The 18,993-nt window shown below is 36.2% G+C and overlaps 1 protein-coding gene across 2 annotated transcripts; it reads right to left on the bottom strand.

Moving 5' to 3' along the window:
* Window positions 1-5,373: 5,373 nt before the first annotated feature.
* Window positions 5,374-12,203, bottom strand: SUCNR1 (succinate receptor 1). Of its 2 annotated transcripts, XM_013057725.2 has the most exons (3): window positions 11,971-12,203; window positions 9,899-10,141; window positions 5,374-7,722 (listed from the first exon to the last, which is right to left on the bottom strand). In XM_013057725.2, exons 2-3 carry the CDS (start codon window positions 9,905-9,907, stop codon window positions 6,769-6,771), a joined length of 963 nt encoding a protein of 320 aa, XP_012913179.1. In that variant the 5' UTR covers window positions 9,908-10,141; window positions 11,971-12,203; the 3' UTR covers window positions 5,374-6,768. The 2 variants fall into 2 exon arrangements, with proteins under 2 accessions (XP_012913179.1, XP_004755623.1); XM_004755566.3 differs by lacking the exon at window positions 9,899-10,141 and having other exon boundaries at window positions 11,971-12,193.
* Between the last annotated feature and the right edge of the window lie 6,790 nt (window positions 12,204-18,993).

Here is an 18,993-nt window from a genome sequence, read left to right as displayed (position 1 = left end):
AGCCACCATCACTGCCAATGGATGTTGTATTATTATTCAAGTTTCAAAATACCTTGATGTTCCACATTTACATTTGGGAGAATCTTTCTTCTCTGTTTTTACCTTCTACTATACAGAGGTTTGGGATAATGTGTGTGGTGTGGGTGTTTGGGGTAGGGGGAGGGGTGCTGCTCACAAAGCTATGCTGCTTGTGCTCCAATGTTTTACAAAGATTTTAATGAAACTATTCTTCAATTAACTTTTATCCATTCTTCTCCATAGAACTCAGACATGACTATTGGGATTTAGGGGAAAAAAAAATCTAAGTGACCCACACTGTGTTGCACTCAGAATCACCCGTTTCTCATGTCAAAGGCCTTGTCCTGGAAAAAGAATTGGCTGAATTCGCCTGTTTCTACTGAGGATAAGTTCTTCCCCTGTTGAACCCTTCATATACACACAGTGCATTCTGCCCTGCCCCATGATTTACCAAGCAAGTCTTTATCCTGGCTGTAGACAAACTGAAGCTAAAACTGAGGTAATAGTTTCTAATGTACACATTAGAAATCTTGTAGAACATTTCAATTTTCCAACACACCAAAACATTTACTAAGTTACATAGTTTTTGATCGTTGAAACCATAGGAAGTGGGTACAATGTAATACATGCAAGTTGAGACAGCCCTGCTTCAGCAACTGCTATTAACTTGAAGAATGAATATCCTCATCCTTTCCCCTTGATAATAATCTTAAAGTTTGCTACAAGTAACTCGAATGGAGACTTTTAAAACAGGTACTTTTGTATATTTTAATTTAATACACTTTGAATGGAAAGTGCTGAAGTTAGCTTTCATTAAATTAATTTCAAACTCTTTGTATTCTTAAAAGTTAAATTTTAAGTGAAGAAAAGTACATTTTTAGTAGGAAAAAATTAAAAATCTCCCTTCTCCATATCATTGTTTTCATATCAAAAACAATGTAAAATCTAATTACAAAGTAAATCTAATTACATATTATAATGAATAAGAGAAAATTTTACATTTGAATACATTGTTACTTTCAGTAGGAAGTTATCAAAGAATAAATTTTCTAATAAAATATCCATATTATTAAAATTTAGAGAAAATATAAACATGACTTATTGATTCTAACTGGGAATCACAAGACTCTGGGTTATAAGATATATCACTGCATTACAAAAGTAGCCAGTTACCTATAAACCTTATATACTATCATTTAACAGAAATTTTTATTCTGACATGTTAATATTCTCAAGCTTATTCTATCTTGTGGAAACATTATCCATAGATTCCAAATCATATGGTTAAATTCAAGATTATAAATGCGTCCAACATCCTGCATGTGTAAATAAAATGTGGCTGACTTAAGAGCCTATTTTAAAACTTACTCTCACATCATCCTGCTGTGGTCTTCCTTAGAGTTGTTTTATAAGATGACACTGGAATCAAATGATGTGATAAATTATAAAATAAACATCCATAGATGGAATCTAAAAATGGTCCTGAAGTATAAGAACCTCCATGCAATTGTAGGCAAGTATGTGGAGGTTAAGAGCACGGTCTTTGTAGTACAGTCCTACCACTAACTGGCTATGAGACCATTAAACTCTCTGTGCCTTGGTTTCTTCATCTGTAACCTTCATCAGGTTTGGCAACAGTTGAATGAGTAACATATATAAAGTGCTAGAGTAACCATGCCTCCCACATTTTAAGTGCTACCTAAGTGTTTGTTATTACTATTATTTGTACTGATGGTTTAGGATGGGATCTGGTGACTTGGTTCTGATAAATCCCATTTAGAGTTCTGAATAATAGGGTATCCCAATAGGAATCCATAGCAAACAGAGATCAAAGCACCTGATTTGTTACTGGTAAGTCTGGATTGCAAAGCACTTGAACTTGAACTTGAGACCAAAGTAGGGTTTCCCCACTAATTTAAACATATAAATCTCCTATCTACTAAGGTCTACTAAGTATCTACTAAGGTCTCTTAGTAAGGTTTCTTCTACATTTTTATAGGTACATAAAGAAGAATCTCTTTCACATGATGGTAGATAGATATATATTTATGTATATACAGATATATAGATATATCTATCTTCTCTAATAATATCAGAATTAAGTTAAATTACAGGATACTCAGGTGGTATCACAGAGAATTGCTTGGTGGAAAAAATTCTCCAGGAGGACAAAAGTTTCCCTACATGCTTCCTTTCCTATAACAACAGACAAGAAAATGTTTTAAATATTTATCATAGGAAAATGAGAAGTATGTCTGTAAAATGAAAATTTTCAATTCGTTTTGGATTTGAGATAAGAATTTCTTTTATGGACAGTCTTACTTTTTTTTTTTTTTAAATGTTTCAAGTTTTTATTTAAATTCTAGTCAGTTAACCTACAGTGTAATATTAACTTCAGGAGTAGAACTTAATGAATCATCGCTGACATATAATACCCAGTGCTCATCACTACAAGTGCCCTCCTTAACATGCATCATTGTATGTTCATTGTGTTTTTTGTTGTTGTTGTTTTGTTTTGTTTGTTTTAGATTTTATTTATTTATTTGACAGAGAGATAGAGAGGGCACAAGTAGGCAGAGTGGCTGGCAGAGGGAGAGGGAGAAGCAGGCTTCCTGCTTGGAAGGAAGCCTGATGTGGGGCTCCATCCCAGAACTCTGGGATCATGACCCAAGCTGAAGGCAGGGCTTAACTGACTGAGCCACCCAGGCGCCCTGAAAGAGTTCATTGTTAAGACTGCTGGAGTACTCCAATATTTATAGTACCACAGTTTCCAAGTGGGGCAAAATTACCTTTCACAAAGGACGGAGTGGGGACCTAGATGGAGGGAGGAATGGAGATCAGCAAAAGGCAGGGCGATGGGCAGTGAATGCTATTTGCTTTCAGGAAAATTATCATTTTTGGTGTTTTTGTTTTTTTTTAACTGCTTTTTTGTTGGAAATGACTGCAGAGTTTAGATTTAAACCAAAACTGGTCCAAGGAAAAAGAGAGAAAGCATGAATAACTGCAGAGGCTAATTTAGAAGCCAGGATAGGGAATTTAAATCATTTGGGATATAGAATTGTATTATCTCGTTAAGCTCATTAACTTCTAAAGGGGAAAAGATTCTGCTCTGATAATGGCCTATCAAACCACACTTCTTACAAGAATAGCTTAAACTCCAGGAAACAGAAATAACCAACTACATAAAGGCATTAGAGAGTGAACAAAAGAAGGCACAGGAAGGGAATCAATACTTGGCAGAAGTAAAAGGCACTTAGTTACATTCCTAGTTACATTTTTAACTAATCTTATTCTGGGTGCAGGTCCTTATCAGGGTATGCAGTGTTGTTAAAATTCAGAAAGAAACCCTCAGCCTATCTGACATGAGAAAGCAAAGGACCAGTTCAGGGTGAACTGAGCCCCCGGAAACTGAAGGGGAAGGATCCTGGAGAAGAGAGAGTTAGGGAAAGGGAACTGCACATCTTGCATACCAGCTTGACTCAAGTCTCTAGGTAACCTCTGAATTATGGATATGCTGAATAGATTCAAGCAGCTCAGTTAAGGCTAATATAGTGGAACTGCAGAGTCTGGAATTTGGGTTCAGCCATGAAACAAAATATTGGTAGTCTTTAATGGAACATAAGAGAATTCAGAGACTCTGTATTATTCAAAGTGTTCAGAATACAAACCAAATTTATTAGATACGTATGATAATGGGCAATCAATGGAGATCAAGTTTGATATGACCCAAGTCTGGAACTAGCAGACACAGACTTTCAGCATCAGTTAAAAGTACGTTCAAAGGTATAGAAGAAAATATAAGGAATAAGGCAATGGCGTCTGGATGTTTGTGTTTACACACTGCATTCTTTGTATAAAATAGCAATCCTTACAAAAGCAGTGATGACAGAAAGTAATGCACACCAAAAAGGAGCATTGAATTCAAATTTAGTTTGTAGGACATTCATTCATAATCAACAACTATTTAAAATGTACCTTGCTGGGCGCTAGAAGGGCAATGAAAAATTAGATGTGGCTCTTCTATTTACAGACCTTAGAGTTGACTTGAACCTAAACAACTGTATAATAAGGCCCCAAATCATGTATTTCATTAAAATGGTACTTGGGATTGGGAGGGAGACAAACCATAAGTGACTCTTAATCTCACAAAACAAACTGAGGGTTGCTGCGGGGAGGGGGTTTGGGAGAAGGGGGGTGGGGGTTATGGACATTGGGGAGGGTATGTGCTTTGGTGAGTGCTGTGAAGTGTGTAAACCTGGTGATTCACAGATCTGTACCCCTGGGGATAAAAATGTATGTTTGTAAAAAATAAAAAATTAAAAAAAAAAAAGGCAGTCTGAAATCCCAGAGGCAGATAGATTTATTCCAGTTAGTGGAGGAGAAGACCCAAGGAAGGCTTTAAGAAGGAGTGACAAATGACATGGACCTTAAAAGATGCTTAGAATTTTTATATGGGGCATGATGGGACAGGAGTGAGCACCCAGCCGTACACAGTGAGGGAAGGTCTGCAAAGAACTCCTTTGGTGGAAGGGTTTAGTTTGTGACAATGGCAGTGGGAGATAAACATATGATAATATAGGTGGGCCCAGATTGCAAAATGCTGGGCCAGATTCTAAAAACAAAGAGGAACCAATTAAAAAGACAAGATACAAAAGCCCAACATCATTTCCTTTGAAAACTACAAATCCAAGAGGGATTTCCATTATTTATTGTTTATGATCTTCACAATCACCTAGTACAAAAAGTAAATGGAATAGGTCTTGTAATTTTAGTGTAAGTCTCTTTAGTCTATTGAGGATTAAGTTACAGGATGATATATTTGAGCAAGAAAAGGATTAGAAACATGCTATGAAATTACTTAACAGTTTGGTTACAAGATACATCAGACAGTTTATGGTTTCAGAAAATTTCCACTGTATTACTTAAAAAAAGAGCCCACTACTCCTTTGGATAGGGGTTGGGCAAATTGTACTCCATCTTTAGAAATTAAAATTCATGCATAAAATGCAAATTATGATTAAATTATAGGTTTCTAATTTTGCAGAAAAAAGCAAATACTTCTTTCCTAAGGTCCTTTTGTGGCTTTTTCTGATGAGGAAATTCAGGAGATTCTTTTTCACAGTTAGGAAAGCACATTGAAATTTTTAAAATATTGACAATAAAGACAAGGCATTGAAAAATATCTTGAAACCTAATAATAAGTAAGAAAAGAAACCCTTTGTGAGTAATATGTTTTGTTTTTTACAGATTTTATTTATTTATTTGACAGAGATCACAAGTAGGCAGAGAGGCAGGCAGAGAGAGAGAGAGAGGAGGAAGCAAGGCTCCCTGCTGAGCAGAGAGCCGGATGGGGTCTCGACCCCAGGACCCTGGGATCACGACCAGAGCCAAAGGCTTTAACCCACTGAGCCACCCAGGCACCCCGAGTAATATGTTTTTCTAATATCTCAGTAGCTTCAAATATGGAAGCACTAAGTGGGGGTATTTTGGGTTTTTGTAATGTCAGAATATAACAGCACCAAAGTATCTCAGAACAGGAAGGACAATAGAATTTTCTTTGTACTCATAATGCTTACTGTATCCTTCATATTATAGCTAATGACTATAAGAAAAAGAGCATAGTTATATGGCTTTTGACACATTTTGTTGCTTATAAGTGAACTATTACATGGCATTTATTTGACTTTAAAAATCTAAGCATCCATGTATTTTTTTCCTACAAATTTTATTTTTGGCACGGAGTGGTATCTGGTTAATCTATATTGATAAGCACATAAATATTCCATATATTCTACAATTTCATAAAGTGCATTTTGTTTAGAATACTTCCTTCAATGGCCTTATGTAATGTTCTATGAAAACAAGGCTCACACCAGATAAAAGTCACTATCTTTGGAGACAAAGTTGTCCAAAAGCATTCACCTTTGTTTTTTTTGTTTGTTTGTTTGCTTTGTCTTACCTTGGGTTTTCTGATAGGCACTTTGTGTTCTATAACTCAAATTTTTCTAACTCTCCGTGGTGGTCTCTCTTCTAGCAATCATCTACACCTAAATTCCCTGAGAGATAAGCTCAAACCTGTCTCTCTCTTTGTTGAACTGTCTCCTTAGGTTCCATTTAATACAATTCATTGTTCTAAAAACCATACAACAAAATAGGACTTATAGTTACAACTTGACCCCTATTCATGTCAATATAAATAAGTGTCATATAGGCATCATTGAACTCAACACCTTGCTTTCTTGCTTGTTGCTATGGTTTACTTTAAATTTTGTTCAAGAGAACAATTCCTAAAAACAGTCTTTAAGAGTGTATGCCTAATCTGTTACTCAGTTTTCACATTAAGTTGTAAGACCAAACAAATAAGAATAACCTAAAGAATGTTGCCAACACATTTTTTTTTTTTTTTACAATCTGACCAGTGATTAAATACAGACTATTTGAAGCTTTATCTGTTATTCCTTTTACACTGATTGAGAAAGTCTTGTAACACCTAAGATTTTGGACTTCCGTGCTCAAACATTAGACAATGCCAGTCCAGTTCTTGGGTGAAGAAACCAATAAATACTTCCAATTTTCTTCTTTTCACATATTCCAGATGCAGTGTGTCTTTAAAACAGTGTTGGGTCTGTCCCTCTCCAATTTATATCCGTGAGTCAAATCAAACTGGAATTGGCTTGCTGCTACACATATAAAATAATCTGTTACACAAGCATCTCATTTTTCGCTGCATGGAAACATCAGTCCAGGACCTCACCTTCTAATGGATGTAAGGGATTTGAACTGGTTCCTCAGTTTACTCATCAACATCTCTCTGAAGTGATCTCCCATAAGGAAATAGAAGACAGGGTTGATGGTACTGTTCAGAAAGGCCAAGGGCCGAGTCACAATGTAGAAGGAGTTGATGGCGACCCGAGTGCACCGGTACTCCTTCCACTTCTCCAGGCGTGAAGCAATCCTCACGTTCCGCAGGATATGGTAGGGAGTAAAAAGCACGGAGAAGATCACAACTGCCATGATGACTAAGGTGAGAGGCTTTTCAAGGGGCAAAGCAGTGGCAAGCTGCCTGCTCCTCTTCTTTAGGAAAAGAGCAATCTTGAAATAAAAGAAACACATCACCAAAAGAGGAATGAGGAATCCCACGAAGGTTAGGAACAGGCTATAGATGAGGCTGTTTTGGGGGTCCCCAGAACTTGCATAATCAGTACAGTAGGTGCCATTGGCAGCTATATTAGGATTTATAAGGGGAAGTATGGGCAGTAGCTCTAAGGTTACTAAAACCCAAATAGCCAAAGAGATTAAAACAGCGAACTCCTTCTTTTGTAGAAAGTGTTCCCGGAAAGGATACTTCATGAGCAGGTATCGATCAATGCTGATAAAAGTGAGAAAAAGAATGCTGGTGTAGAGATTGGCATGAAGCACATATCGGTTGCTTATACACAACAGGTCCCCATATATCCACTTTCCACTGGAATAACTTCTAATCAGCATAGGAAGCGTGCACAAAAAAGCCAAGTCCGAGATAGAGAGGTTGAAGAGATAAATGTTACTGCATTTCCAGTTCTTCAGACAGAAGAGGTAGCCAAAAACAACAATGCAATTCCCAAGGACTCCCACAACAAACTCGATCCCATAAAAAATGGAAAGGTAATACTTTTCCAGGACAGCCTCTGCCACCAGCCAATTTGGGCAAGTTGTGTTCCACGCCTAAAGAGGAAAGAGAAAAGAGAAGGTTAGAATGCTAGACTACAACTAGAGATAAAACTGCACAGAACATAATAATATTAAAAAAGAACACTTACAACTTGAACTATGAAAGTTTGATTATATTAGGAAGGAGTGCATATAGATACATATTCATATACAGATATATCACTAATATAGTTTTTTTAACAAATATTAATCAGAATACCTTTGAACTATATACTAGGCACTGGGGCTAAGAGCATTGAATCAAACAAAGTTCCTAATCTCAAACAATTTATACTCTCTTGGGTAGAGCCAGGAAACAAACAAATGCATGTCACATAATGGTCAAAAATGTCCCAGACATAGAGGAAAGCATATGCAAAGGCCTGGAGGTAGAAACACAGAGAAAGGATTTGACAAATAGTAAAGAGGTCAAGAAATGGTATAATGAGATAAGTGGAGCACCTCACTCCTATTTCTGTCCCCAGATGTTTGACCGCAGCTGTTCAACCACCTGCTGAGTCAGATTTAATCGAAACAGAATCTGGGAAAGGACACAGGGATTCTTATAACTCCAGTCTTGCTATTTTAATTGATTTTATTTTGTTTCCATATTGTCAAAGAATTATGGTTATTTTACTAAATTTGGATATAATTCTAGTTTTAAAACATGATTTTTTAAAATTTAAAATATGAGGCTTAAAGTCTTAGTAATGATAACAAGAGTCGCCACAATATGCTGAAAGCTCACTGTATATCTAAGCAACATCCTTGAAGTCTGCTGTAGCTTATCTCCAGTAACAAGTAAGCTATCAAGTCTTGTTGCCTGTAGTAGTGTTTGGCTATTTCTCAAGTCTATCACTTGCATCACCATTCTAGTTCAGGCCACCATGATATATCTCTATCTTAGACTGTATTAGATCTTTTAGGGTCTCCTCATACCTTCTCTGGCTCCCTTTCAATCTATCTTCAACCTGAGAGCCCGATAAATTTGAAAACTACAACCAAAATTCGGATCATATTAACTCTCCTCAGCCAAAACATTTCAATGACCTTCCACTGTCTAGGTAATGAAGTCCTAATCCTTAATGAGGACTTAAGTCATGCATGGTTTGGTTCCCGTAGGCCACTTCAGCCTCACCTAGCATGACTTTCCTCCTTGCTCTCCTTCTTCCTATTCTTTGAATGCACAGGGTACTTTCCCAGTGCTCAGTTCACTGAATCCCTTCTCACTGACCTTTTCCCCCTTTGATCCTTGCCCTATCACATACACTGCCCTTATATCTGCAGTCCTTTCAGGCTTCAATTTGAGTGTGGTTTTCCCAAGACAGATTCTCTGACCCACCAGTCCAAGTGCAGTTCCCCCATTTTGTGTTCTCATCATAAACTACGTTACTTTGAATTTCTGGCAACTTTATCTTACTCATGTTTATCTTCTACATCTGTCATAGTGACTGCCAGATAGGAGATGGTCTATAAATGCTTCCTGCGTGGAGATGAAGATAAACATTTGACTGTTTGGAAAATACTTTTTATAAATATTTCCTCTAAGGTCAGATAAGACCATTGCTCTATTTCACTATAAATCTGACATTGCTCATAACATGACTAATATTCAAAATATGCAATTGTAGTAGTTAGGTAGCTTTGTTTAGACATACATTTGTCAAAGAGAAAACTTCATTATATATTTTCAGGATCAGTTTTTTGAAGGCAGAGGGTTAATCCACTTAACCACCTAGGCGCCCCGGTATTAAGTTTTATCACTAGGGATGGGACAACAGATAATTTTTAATGTGTCCTTTTTCCTTTCAGTTTACTGAATTTTCTATTTGTTTCCCCAAATCACCATGTATTTGATATTATTGAGATTTCTAGAAATATAGCAAAAAAGGTTAATGATTTTGTTAAATAGGTTTTGTTTTATAGATTAGTGGTAATACTTCATAATTATTTTTAACTTTCTTCCTCATTGTTTTCAATTCCAAGACTTCTGGAAGCACTCTCTTCCTTGCCCTCTATGATATGGCAAACTCCTTACAGTCTTCCTTTCTCTCTTTGTAAACTATTTGCCCAGGCCTTAAATTGCCCAGAGCTCAGATCTGGACAACTTCAGTATTTGGGGATTGCTCAAAATGCAAGTGCACATAGTCAATGGAACATTAAGACAATGGAAAGTTTCCTTAAGACTCACTTGTTTCATTTTGAATTTCCTCTTTTTCTAGTCCTCACTCTTATTTTTCTGGTGATGCAGTTCTTAAACGTTCTGACTTATGTCAGTAGCATCTGTGAAGTTGGAAGTTTTGACTGCCACAGCAGGAAAAGAGAGCCATGAAGACATGCGTAACTCCATCTGCCAAGTTCCCAGTAACTCCCACTTGGGCAAGTCAGGGGCCATGAGGAAGCCATGCAGAAATCTTCTCCTTCAAGCTACACACTGGGAATGGAGATTCAGGGAGGCAATAGAGGTAGAGAATACCAGAACTGGAATAAGGGAGGAGAATGACTATTCACCTTTGTCCTGCTTCCCAGATTGCTTTATCCTTTTTTTTTTTTTTTAAATAACTTTTAAAAATGCATGCTATTCTGTTACATTCACTAAGAAGATACAGGTAGGCAAAAAGAAGAAATGAAAATTATCTGTAAACCAACTACTAATACTTGGATACAATCTTATAATTTAACATTTATTTGAATTCATTTTTTACAAAAATGAGATTATGTTCTTTATGATATTTTGCAATCTGCTTTTTGATATGTTTATTTTATTCTTAAAATAATTTTCTTAAATCCTTAATATATTAACATGGTTATAAACTGTGGTTATAAATGTCAGGCTGTCTTATATTTGTTGGCCAATTTCAACGTCCCATAATTTTCTGGATATTGGAGTCCAAATTAGACGATGTTTGTATTTGAGGGTGTTTTTAGTGTGGCCATTGCAATTCTACAAATTGACGAAGTAAGCTGATCCTTTAAGGAAATTCTTCAATTGAAGGGAAATTACTAATGAAAAGTTAATACTCTCTCTTCTACTTTTTAGTGGTTGTATTTTTAATTTTTAGGAAACAGAGATTATGATAAATAGGTTATGGTTATGTTGGATGAATTATTTTGTAATTTTTTAATTTAATTTTAATTTCTTAATTTTAGTTTTTTTAGTTATCAGTAAAGTGAAACCTTTAATTATATATGCAAACATATATCTAAACCTGTTAGAATTATTAAATTACAAACAATATTCAATTTACTCACATAAGCAGATCAGTAGTATGCATTTTTAATTTAGAATGTTTCTTTCACTTTAGGTCTAGTCAGCCTTTTAAAAATGTAGTTTTGAAGCTTAAGTTTAAGAATATATTTGGTAGCTCATTAGCTTTTAAATTATTTTTTCTTAATTATCACAATTAAACAAAGATCATTTGTGTATTGTAACCCTTGACTGATTCTTTAAGGCAAATTTACATGACAATATGAGTATTTTTTTTAGCTAATTGCTATTTTCATTAATAAACTATTTGAATGAAGAAATATATGTTCATACTGAAAAGGTACAATCATTTGATTTTGATAACTTCATTTTTTACATATATCAAAATTTACATCATAAGTCAAGGTATTAAAAAGTGATAGTAAGTTATCAAGCTATATGTTTATGAATTTTTAAAAAAATATTCACCAATTATAAAAAGTTCTGAAAGGTATACTAGCAATAGTTTTTGTAATTTCCCAATTTTCCTTAGTGAATTCTACTCTTGAACAATTGTAATTTTTACAAACATAATAGTAATTCTTACAAAGATAAATACTAAACTAAATTTTTAAAATGCCTTGAGATTCTCTCTCATGTATTTTTTTCTAAATATGAAATATTATATATATTGATTGTTTTGTATGATTTAGGAACTTTAAAATTTTTCTCTAAGTAGTTATATTTAAGCAAACCTGATTACTCTTTTTGTTGAAATATGTCACCAATATGTTGTCACATTTAGGAAATGTGATAAACCTGTTTAAGTAAAATAAATTTAGTATTTGGCAATTTAAAAAGATAATACATTTAGTAAAAAATAAATATAGAAGAAAAATTCTGACTCCCTTTTAGTTTCTTTCATTGTTCTACATGTTATGAATGACAGTTTAACAGTTCATTTGCCCATTACTTAAAACCTTAACTGCTCACAGGCCACTTTTAAAAGAAACCCCTAATGGGAAGCCTGGCATTACTTTGTATACCTAGGTGACATGAGTTGCATTATAACTTACCATTCCGTTGGAAGGCCCTGATCCCTTGACAGAAATTCTTTGCCAGGAACTTGATACAGCTTCCAACCCAGTGCTGTGCCACTGACATACTGACGTCTAATTTGCATATCATGCAGACAAGATTAATAATTCAAAAGTCCAAGAATAATTTATTCAGTGAAACTTCCAAGTATAGTTCAAGGGGAACTTCCTGTGAGGTCAACACACAAACAAATTACACATTTCACAAACAGAGTTTGTAAAGACTACTGTTGAAATCGTTTCATTCGCTGTCAGAACAACAGAGTAGCATTTGTTATTTTCATGTTGATTTGCATATTTAAAGTTAGTGTAGTTTATATTGGATATACAATTGCTTCTGCTTTTTTCTGCTTTTGCTTTATTTTTCAAGTTGACAATTTTTAGTGAATTCTATACTGGGCATATAACTAAGCAGCTGTTATCAACAATTTTGAGGGAGCTTTAAAACTGAAATTTGGAAAGCAAATCTGGATATATGCTCTGTCGTAGTTCCAGCAAAAGGGACGCTAGAGCTTCAGGTATTTCCTGTTTTGTTTTCTGTGGCTAAAATCAAGAGACACATCAGATGGAGAGGGATTAGGGAGAGAGGTTGTGTCTAAACAAGATAATCTCAGTACATGGCAATTCATTACATCCCAATCAATGTTTGACAGAGTGCCTAAAAGCCCATCACCATGATTTCAGACAGGAAGCACACCTGCCTTTTTCTGAGGATTATACTAGATTTATACTCAAGTAAACACTCAGGTCAGTTTGATTTGAAGTATCAGGGTTATGCTGAGAAAGTCCCTTGTTGGGCAGACAGTAGTCATTTCATCTGAAAGCAGTAAAGTTGAATGTTGAGTTACCAGTGACAGGCAGAAGCTCCAAGAGAAACTCTATTATTACAGCCAGTTCTTCTAGTCAAGCATTTCCGCTTCTCCAATATACGAGAGCCCAAAACTTAGAAACTTGAAAAAATATATTTTATATATGCAGATATATATGACATACTTAAGAGTATATACATGCATGAAATATAAATGTATTTATATGTGAGATACATATGTATTTATATCAAACAATGTCTCTCATTTGCTGGGCTCTTACAATGTTCTAGGTATTACACTAAGCACCTTTATATACTGAATGCTTATAAAAAATTGCTGAGGTTGTTATTATTTTTTCTAATTTTCCATTTTATGGATTAAAAAACAGAGGCTCAGAAGGGAGCCTGGATGGTTCAGTGGGTTAAGACTCTGCCTTTGGCTCAGGTTGTGATCGCAGAGTGCTGGGATCGAGCCCTGCTTCCTCCTCTCTGCCTGCCTCTCTGCCTACTTGTGATCTCTGTCAAATAAATAAAATCTTTTTTTAAAAAGTGTCATAAAAACAGAGGCTCAGAGAGGTTAATTAACTTTTCCAAGATCACAGAATCTGTAAGAAGAGGGACCTGAGTCTAAACCTATATATTTTGATTCTAAAAACACCTGCTCTGATTCTTGATTGCCTACAAAATTGATAGACCATACCTTTAACCGAAGATTGACTCCGAAGATTGACTCAAAGTTCAAGACTTAATGAAAACCATTTTCCAGAAATGCACTCTTTTCTACTTTTAAGAGAGAAAAAAAAGACTGAAAACATCATTTTTGTCTATAATTTTAAAAGGGGAAAAAGCAAATAATCTGGATGACCAGTGCCAGGCTTTTTAAGTTAAACATAAATTAATATGGCTTATCTCCAAACGACCAAGGCATATGGATATATTTCATAAGTTCCCGCACCATTCTGATGAAAGCCAAGTGCTAGTCCCTCCTTGTGGGGTGGTGTGAGTTCCCCAGAACTTCCTCTTTCATCTCCCCACATCCTAACTCTGGACTTCTAAGATGAAAAGTGGTCTCTACTTCTCCTTTCTCCTAATACAAGTGATCAGACTTGTGGCCTGGTAGCCTTACTTTTCTCCCATGTCTTACTTCACTACAGGTCTCATTGGCTTGAGATGCTTTTAGTGGAGAAACTAGAGTGACCATGGGACAGACTTAATAAAAGGTCTCCAGTGCCTCTGTCCTATCCATATTATGAGTCCTTATTCAGGTATACAGGAGGTAACTTAAGGTCAAGGCCAGAGTCAGGGTTATGAGTTCTGTGAGCAGGGCTCACGTCATAAGCCTGCTTTACCTGACAGCCCCACAGGACCTGATGCTGCAGAGGACCACACACTTGATTTAATGCTCTTCTGTCGCATTCCAACTAGAATTTTTAATAACCTTTTAACAAGGGATCCTGTATTTTCATGTTGTACTGGGCTCTGCAAATTAGGTAGCAGTCTTGCCTTTGAGAGTACACATCTAGAAAATCATTTCTAGTCAGGATATAAAATTTCATCGGGGCAAAGTTTTGGGTTCTGGGTGTTTGTTTTGTTAGACATGTTGAAACTTACTGCTTGAGGAGCAGTGAAAATTTTAAAGGCAGCCAAGTCTGCAGTATAATTTACTGTCTAAGAGATAATACCACATTCCGGTTAAGAGCTGATGCCCAGAGTCAAAGGGCCCCCTTTCAAATCTTCACTTCACAGCTTACTACTGCTCAGTTTTCTTGTCTGTAAGGGAGGGATAATATAAGTGCCAGTCTCATGGAGTTGTGATGTATATAGTAGAAGCACATAGTCTATACATATAATATATAGTATGGGTATATATTAATTGCTACATAATTGCTACATAAACTTCTAGAATAGAAGTTTATAATGAATGAGGAGACCTCTTCAAAATGAACATGTCAATCCAATGTCATCAATGTTAGAATATTTTTTTCCCAGGAATGTCCATTTAAAATGACCCTATAAAAACCAGCATTGTTAAACAAAAGAAACAATAATAATAATTCTAATTTTGGCCTTGCCTTTTCCTGCTGTATGGTCTCTGAAAAGGCAACATAATTCTCATTTGGAAAAGGGGAATAATAATTCCTACCCCATAAACTTCATAATGTCTGTTGACTCAAATGAGATAGTTTGTGAAAATGCTATGGGCCAGGAATGCAAGAGCAGGTCAGGTAAACCAGGAAACTCAGCAGGAGTAAACCAGTGCTCAACAAGAAATTCAAGAGGAAAAAAAAGGTGGGAAGGATAATCAAAATATTAATTGAACCCAATGTTAATAATCAATCTAACATTTTTGAGCACTCACTCTGTAACAACACAGTGTGTCCATTACTTCCTCTAATATTCACCAAGATTCAATGCAGTGTAGACTATTAATATCCCCAATTTTCAAATGAAGAAACTGAGGAGAAACAGTTTAAATAATGATCCACAATCACATAGCTCATAAGTGCCTGGGTTATAACTTGAAGTCTTCTCTGTTTGACTCCTGACCAAGTTTCTGATTGTTATTTTGTCCCTGTAATGGTAAAGAAGGAAATATGATGTCAAAACATAAAATGACTGTTGCTGGACATTTTTTACTCAAAGTATGTCACTTACATGTGTTTTGGCCTAATAAAAGTAGGTTTAGAATTAACACTAAGTTTAATTATTGGTCACTATATTTACTGGTTATCAAATTTAATTGTCAACTGTCTAAATAGAATAGAGCATTTTAGATGAGAAACCAGAAATGTTGCAAACGAGTAAGCAAAGTGTTTACGGGAATGTTCTACTAGTGACATCCTTGAGCATGTTTGGAAGATACACTTCTTCCAACAACATAAGTCTGTGTGGAAAACAAGCTAGTCTAAGGATCACAGGGATCTTCAAGAAATCACAAGCAGGGAAGTAAAAGGACAATTAATTCAATCCAAGGAACCTAAACCTGTAGGGGTGTAACAATATTATTACCTTCCTATTAATATTGCAACTCCAAAGAGGTTGAAATGAATCAAGAAAATTATTGAGGAGGATATTTTGGCGTTGCTGTACCATATATATACCCAGGGCTACCTGATTGTTTTCCCATCCAACTACGGTTTTACATAAGAAATTAAGAGAACAGCAACACGGGAAACATAATAGAGGGTACATGTGGATTGCTGAAGCAAAGCAATCTGTTTCCTCTTTACATAAAAATCCTTGTCATGTAAGAGTCACATTAGTAACGCAGATTTGTACAACACTGTTGCCAGCATTTTTTCTTTTATCATGCAATGGAGAAGAATGTGACGTGTTTATTATTTGGGGGCATAATTCAAAGAAATTGTTTTCTGCTGAATTAAAATATGTTACTTGTTCAAAGTATCTGGCTATAACTGAAAAAGTTCTAAGTTCTTTGAACTATTAATTGTTTATCAAGAAACACAGCAAGGTCACCTTTTACTTTTCAACTTATATTCATATTCCAACAGCTAAATGATTTTTTTAATGATATATGGTTTCCTAACAAAAATAATGTCTTGCTTCTTTGATATGAAATTTGAACATTTGTGTGAAATATGGAGACAATTTCCATTCTTAACAGCCACTAGGGCATAACTTTTTGATTAAAAGAAGAGAGTTTACCTGAAACATTGAAATGATTTATTCATTTGTTCATTGACTATTCAACTACTCAGTCTTTCTCAGTCACATTTATTGTATTTTGTACAAATTTGCCTGATTCTTGGACTATTTTGCATTATTTATGAAAACAAAACCAAGAAACAGCTAGTACATTGTTTTGATGTACATATAAGCACTTTCAATTGGGTGCTAATTAAGCATTCCACATCTCACATTCCTTGTTTTCTCTAATTCGTCATTTACCTTTGGAATAAGGAACAAGAAGTCAGTTTGACTGAATCTCAGTGAGCACTTTAATAATTGAATTGAGAGGTTTTCAAAATTCCCTAGAGTATGGGAAATACGTTCATTAAGAGAGCTAAGTGCTTTGTGAGTGCATTACAGGTTAAATTAAGGAAACTGCCTGCCCTATTAATAAAACATTTAGTGGTGTAATTCTCCTGTTTTAGTATCTTTACCTCTGCAACATACTCATTGATGCAATTATTAATTTTGAACTATGTTTTATGCTGACTTACTATACTTCAAAACTAATAAAACTTGATTTCACTCTTTGGTCAATATTGGAATATATGTAATGTAATGAAGAATTTTCAGGTTGTAGTAGTTCTGAGAATTGCAATTAAATAATATAAAAAGTTAAGAAAATATTTGAAACGTTGCCTTTCAAAAATATCCCCTACACTGTACGTATCATACATGTGTCTGTAAGTAGTATTTTTTCATGTTAACCTAACTTAAAAACTCAACATCACTTGTATTATTTGAAAGAGAGTACACTTCTCTAGAGGAGCATGGAGTAATGTATAGAACTGTTGAATCATTATATAGCAAACCCGCCACTAACATAATACTTTATGCTGATTATACTTCAATTAAAAAACAAGTAAAAGAGATATTATTGCTGGTCAAAACTCCTAGTGTGGACTATTGGATCAGGAGAAGTGCTTTGAAACCATTTTGTATGAAAAAAAAAAAAAAAAAAAAAAGAAAAGAAACTGTTAGGTCCATGATCAAAGGAGTGAGACTGATACAAAGTGAAGGTCAAGCAAAGCTTTATTTTGTGCCAGCACAAAATCAAACTGACTGGTCAGGGCCGCCTCTTACAGAAAGGATGACCCCCTCCCTGCCTTACAGACTAACTTTTAAAGGGCAAAGGCCATGTGGTTGAGCCTGGCCACACATAGGTGGCCAATGAGATTGTAACACACAGAGAAAGTTGCATAGTCATGTTAGGTCACAGACAGGTGGCCAATTGAATTACAATTTACACTATAGTAGATATTTGAACTAGCCTATCACCTTGGTCAGAATTGGCGCCCAAGGGGCACCTGGGTGGCTCAGTGGGTTAAAGCCTCTGCCTTTGGCTCAGGTCATGATCCCAGGATTCTGGGATCGAGCCCAGCATCAGGCTCTCTGCTCAGTGGGGAGCCTGCTCTCCCCCCAACCCCCACCTGCCTCTTTGCCTACTTGTGGTCTCTATCTGATAAATAAATAAACTCTTTAAAAAAAAAAAATTGGCGCCCAAAAGGCAGGGCCCACACTCCTTGGTAGCTAGGGAGACAGGATATGTCCCCCACTGATTGGATGTCTCCACCTGGCCTGACCCGCCTTTGTATTTGGGCACTGTTACCTGGGACTGGTTTCCCGGACTTGCTTTTAAGTAAGTCCCCTCCGTGGGGAGGCGGTGGGGGAAGGGGCAGTTTAAGTTTTACTGCATAAACAACAAAATGGCTGTTCAACCGAGAGGGAGCCGCTCTGGCTAAATAGGCCCTTACAGAAACCATTGTGCAAAGCCTCACCCTGAGCACAAGGACATCAGGCTCCGTGGTTAGAAGGACATGGATGGGTGGAGAAGGCTGACTCTGGGAACCTGGAGGGATGTTGCGTGCACAACAGATGCCGAGATCCACGTTGAGGGAGGAAAGAGCGATATCCGTCTATCTATCTGTCATCCTCTCTCTCTCTGTCTATCTCTCGGGGCCGACTCCCTGTTGCTTCCTGCTAGAAGAGGAGAAAGCCGCTCTCTGATCCACCCCCAGATTAGTGCCTAACATTGTCTCTTTTATTTAACAAAAAAGAAGGAAAGAAACAACAGCAAACATGAGAAAAAGAATCCAACAATTTGCCTCTCCATGATTCCTCTATCTTCAGGAGAAGGGTCAAACAAATTAGGGGCTTCTCACTGCCAAAGGAACTCAAAACATGAAAGCTTATGCTAAAGACGATGAACTACAAACAAAACTCTATTTTGTTTGTACACTGTGACCATAGTGAAATGCACCAGCTGCATCAATTTGTTTTGCCACTGATCCTGTCCTGTAATCCTCTAACTCCAAGCAAACCTTTTTTTTTAAGATTTTATTTATTTATTTATTTGACAGACATCACAGTAGACAGAGCGGCAGGCAGAGAGAGAGAGGGAAGCAGGCTCCCTGCTGAGCAGAGAGCCCGATGCGGGACTCGATCCCGGGACCCTGAGATCATGACCTGAGCCGAAGGCAGCGGCTTAACCCACTGAGCCACCC

Source organism: Mustela putorius, unplaced genomic scaffold (assembly GCF_011764305.1).
Source record: "Mustela putorius furo isolate JIRA1106 unplaced genomic scaffold, ASM1176430v1.1 tig00003834_pilon_pilon_pilon, whole genome shotgun sequence".
Taxonomy (NCBI): Eukaryota; Metazoa; Chordata; class Mammalia; order Carnivora; family Mustelidae; genus Mustela; species Mustela putorius.
Note: the sequence above shows the minus strand (reverse complement) of the source record. Positions and strands in the feature narration are given on the sequence as shown.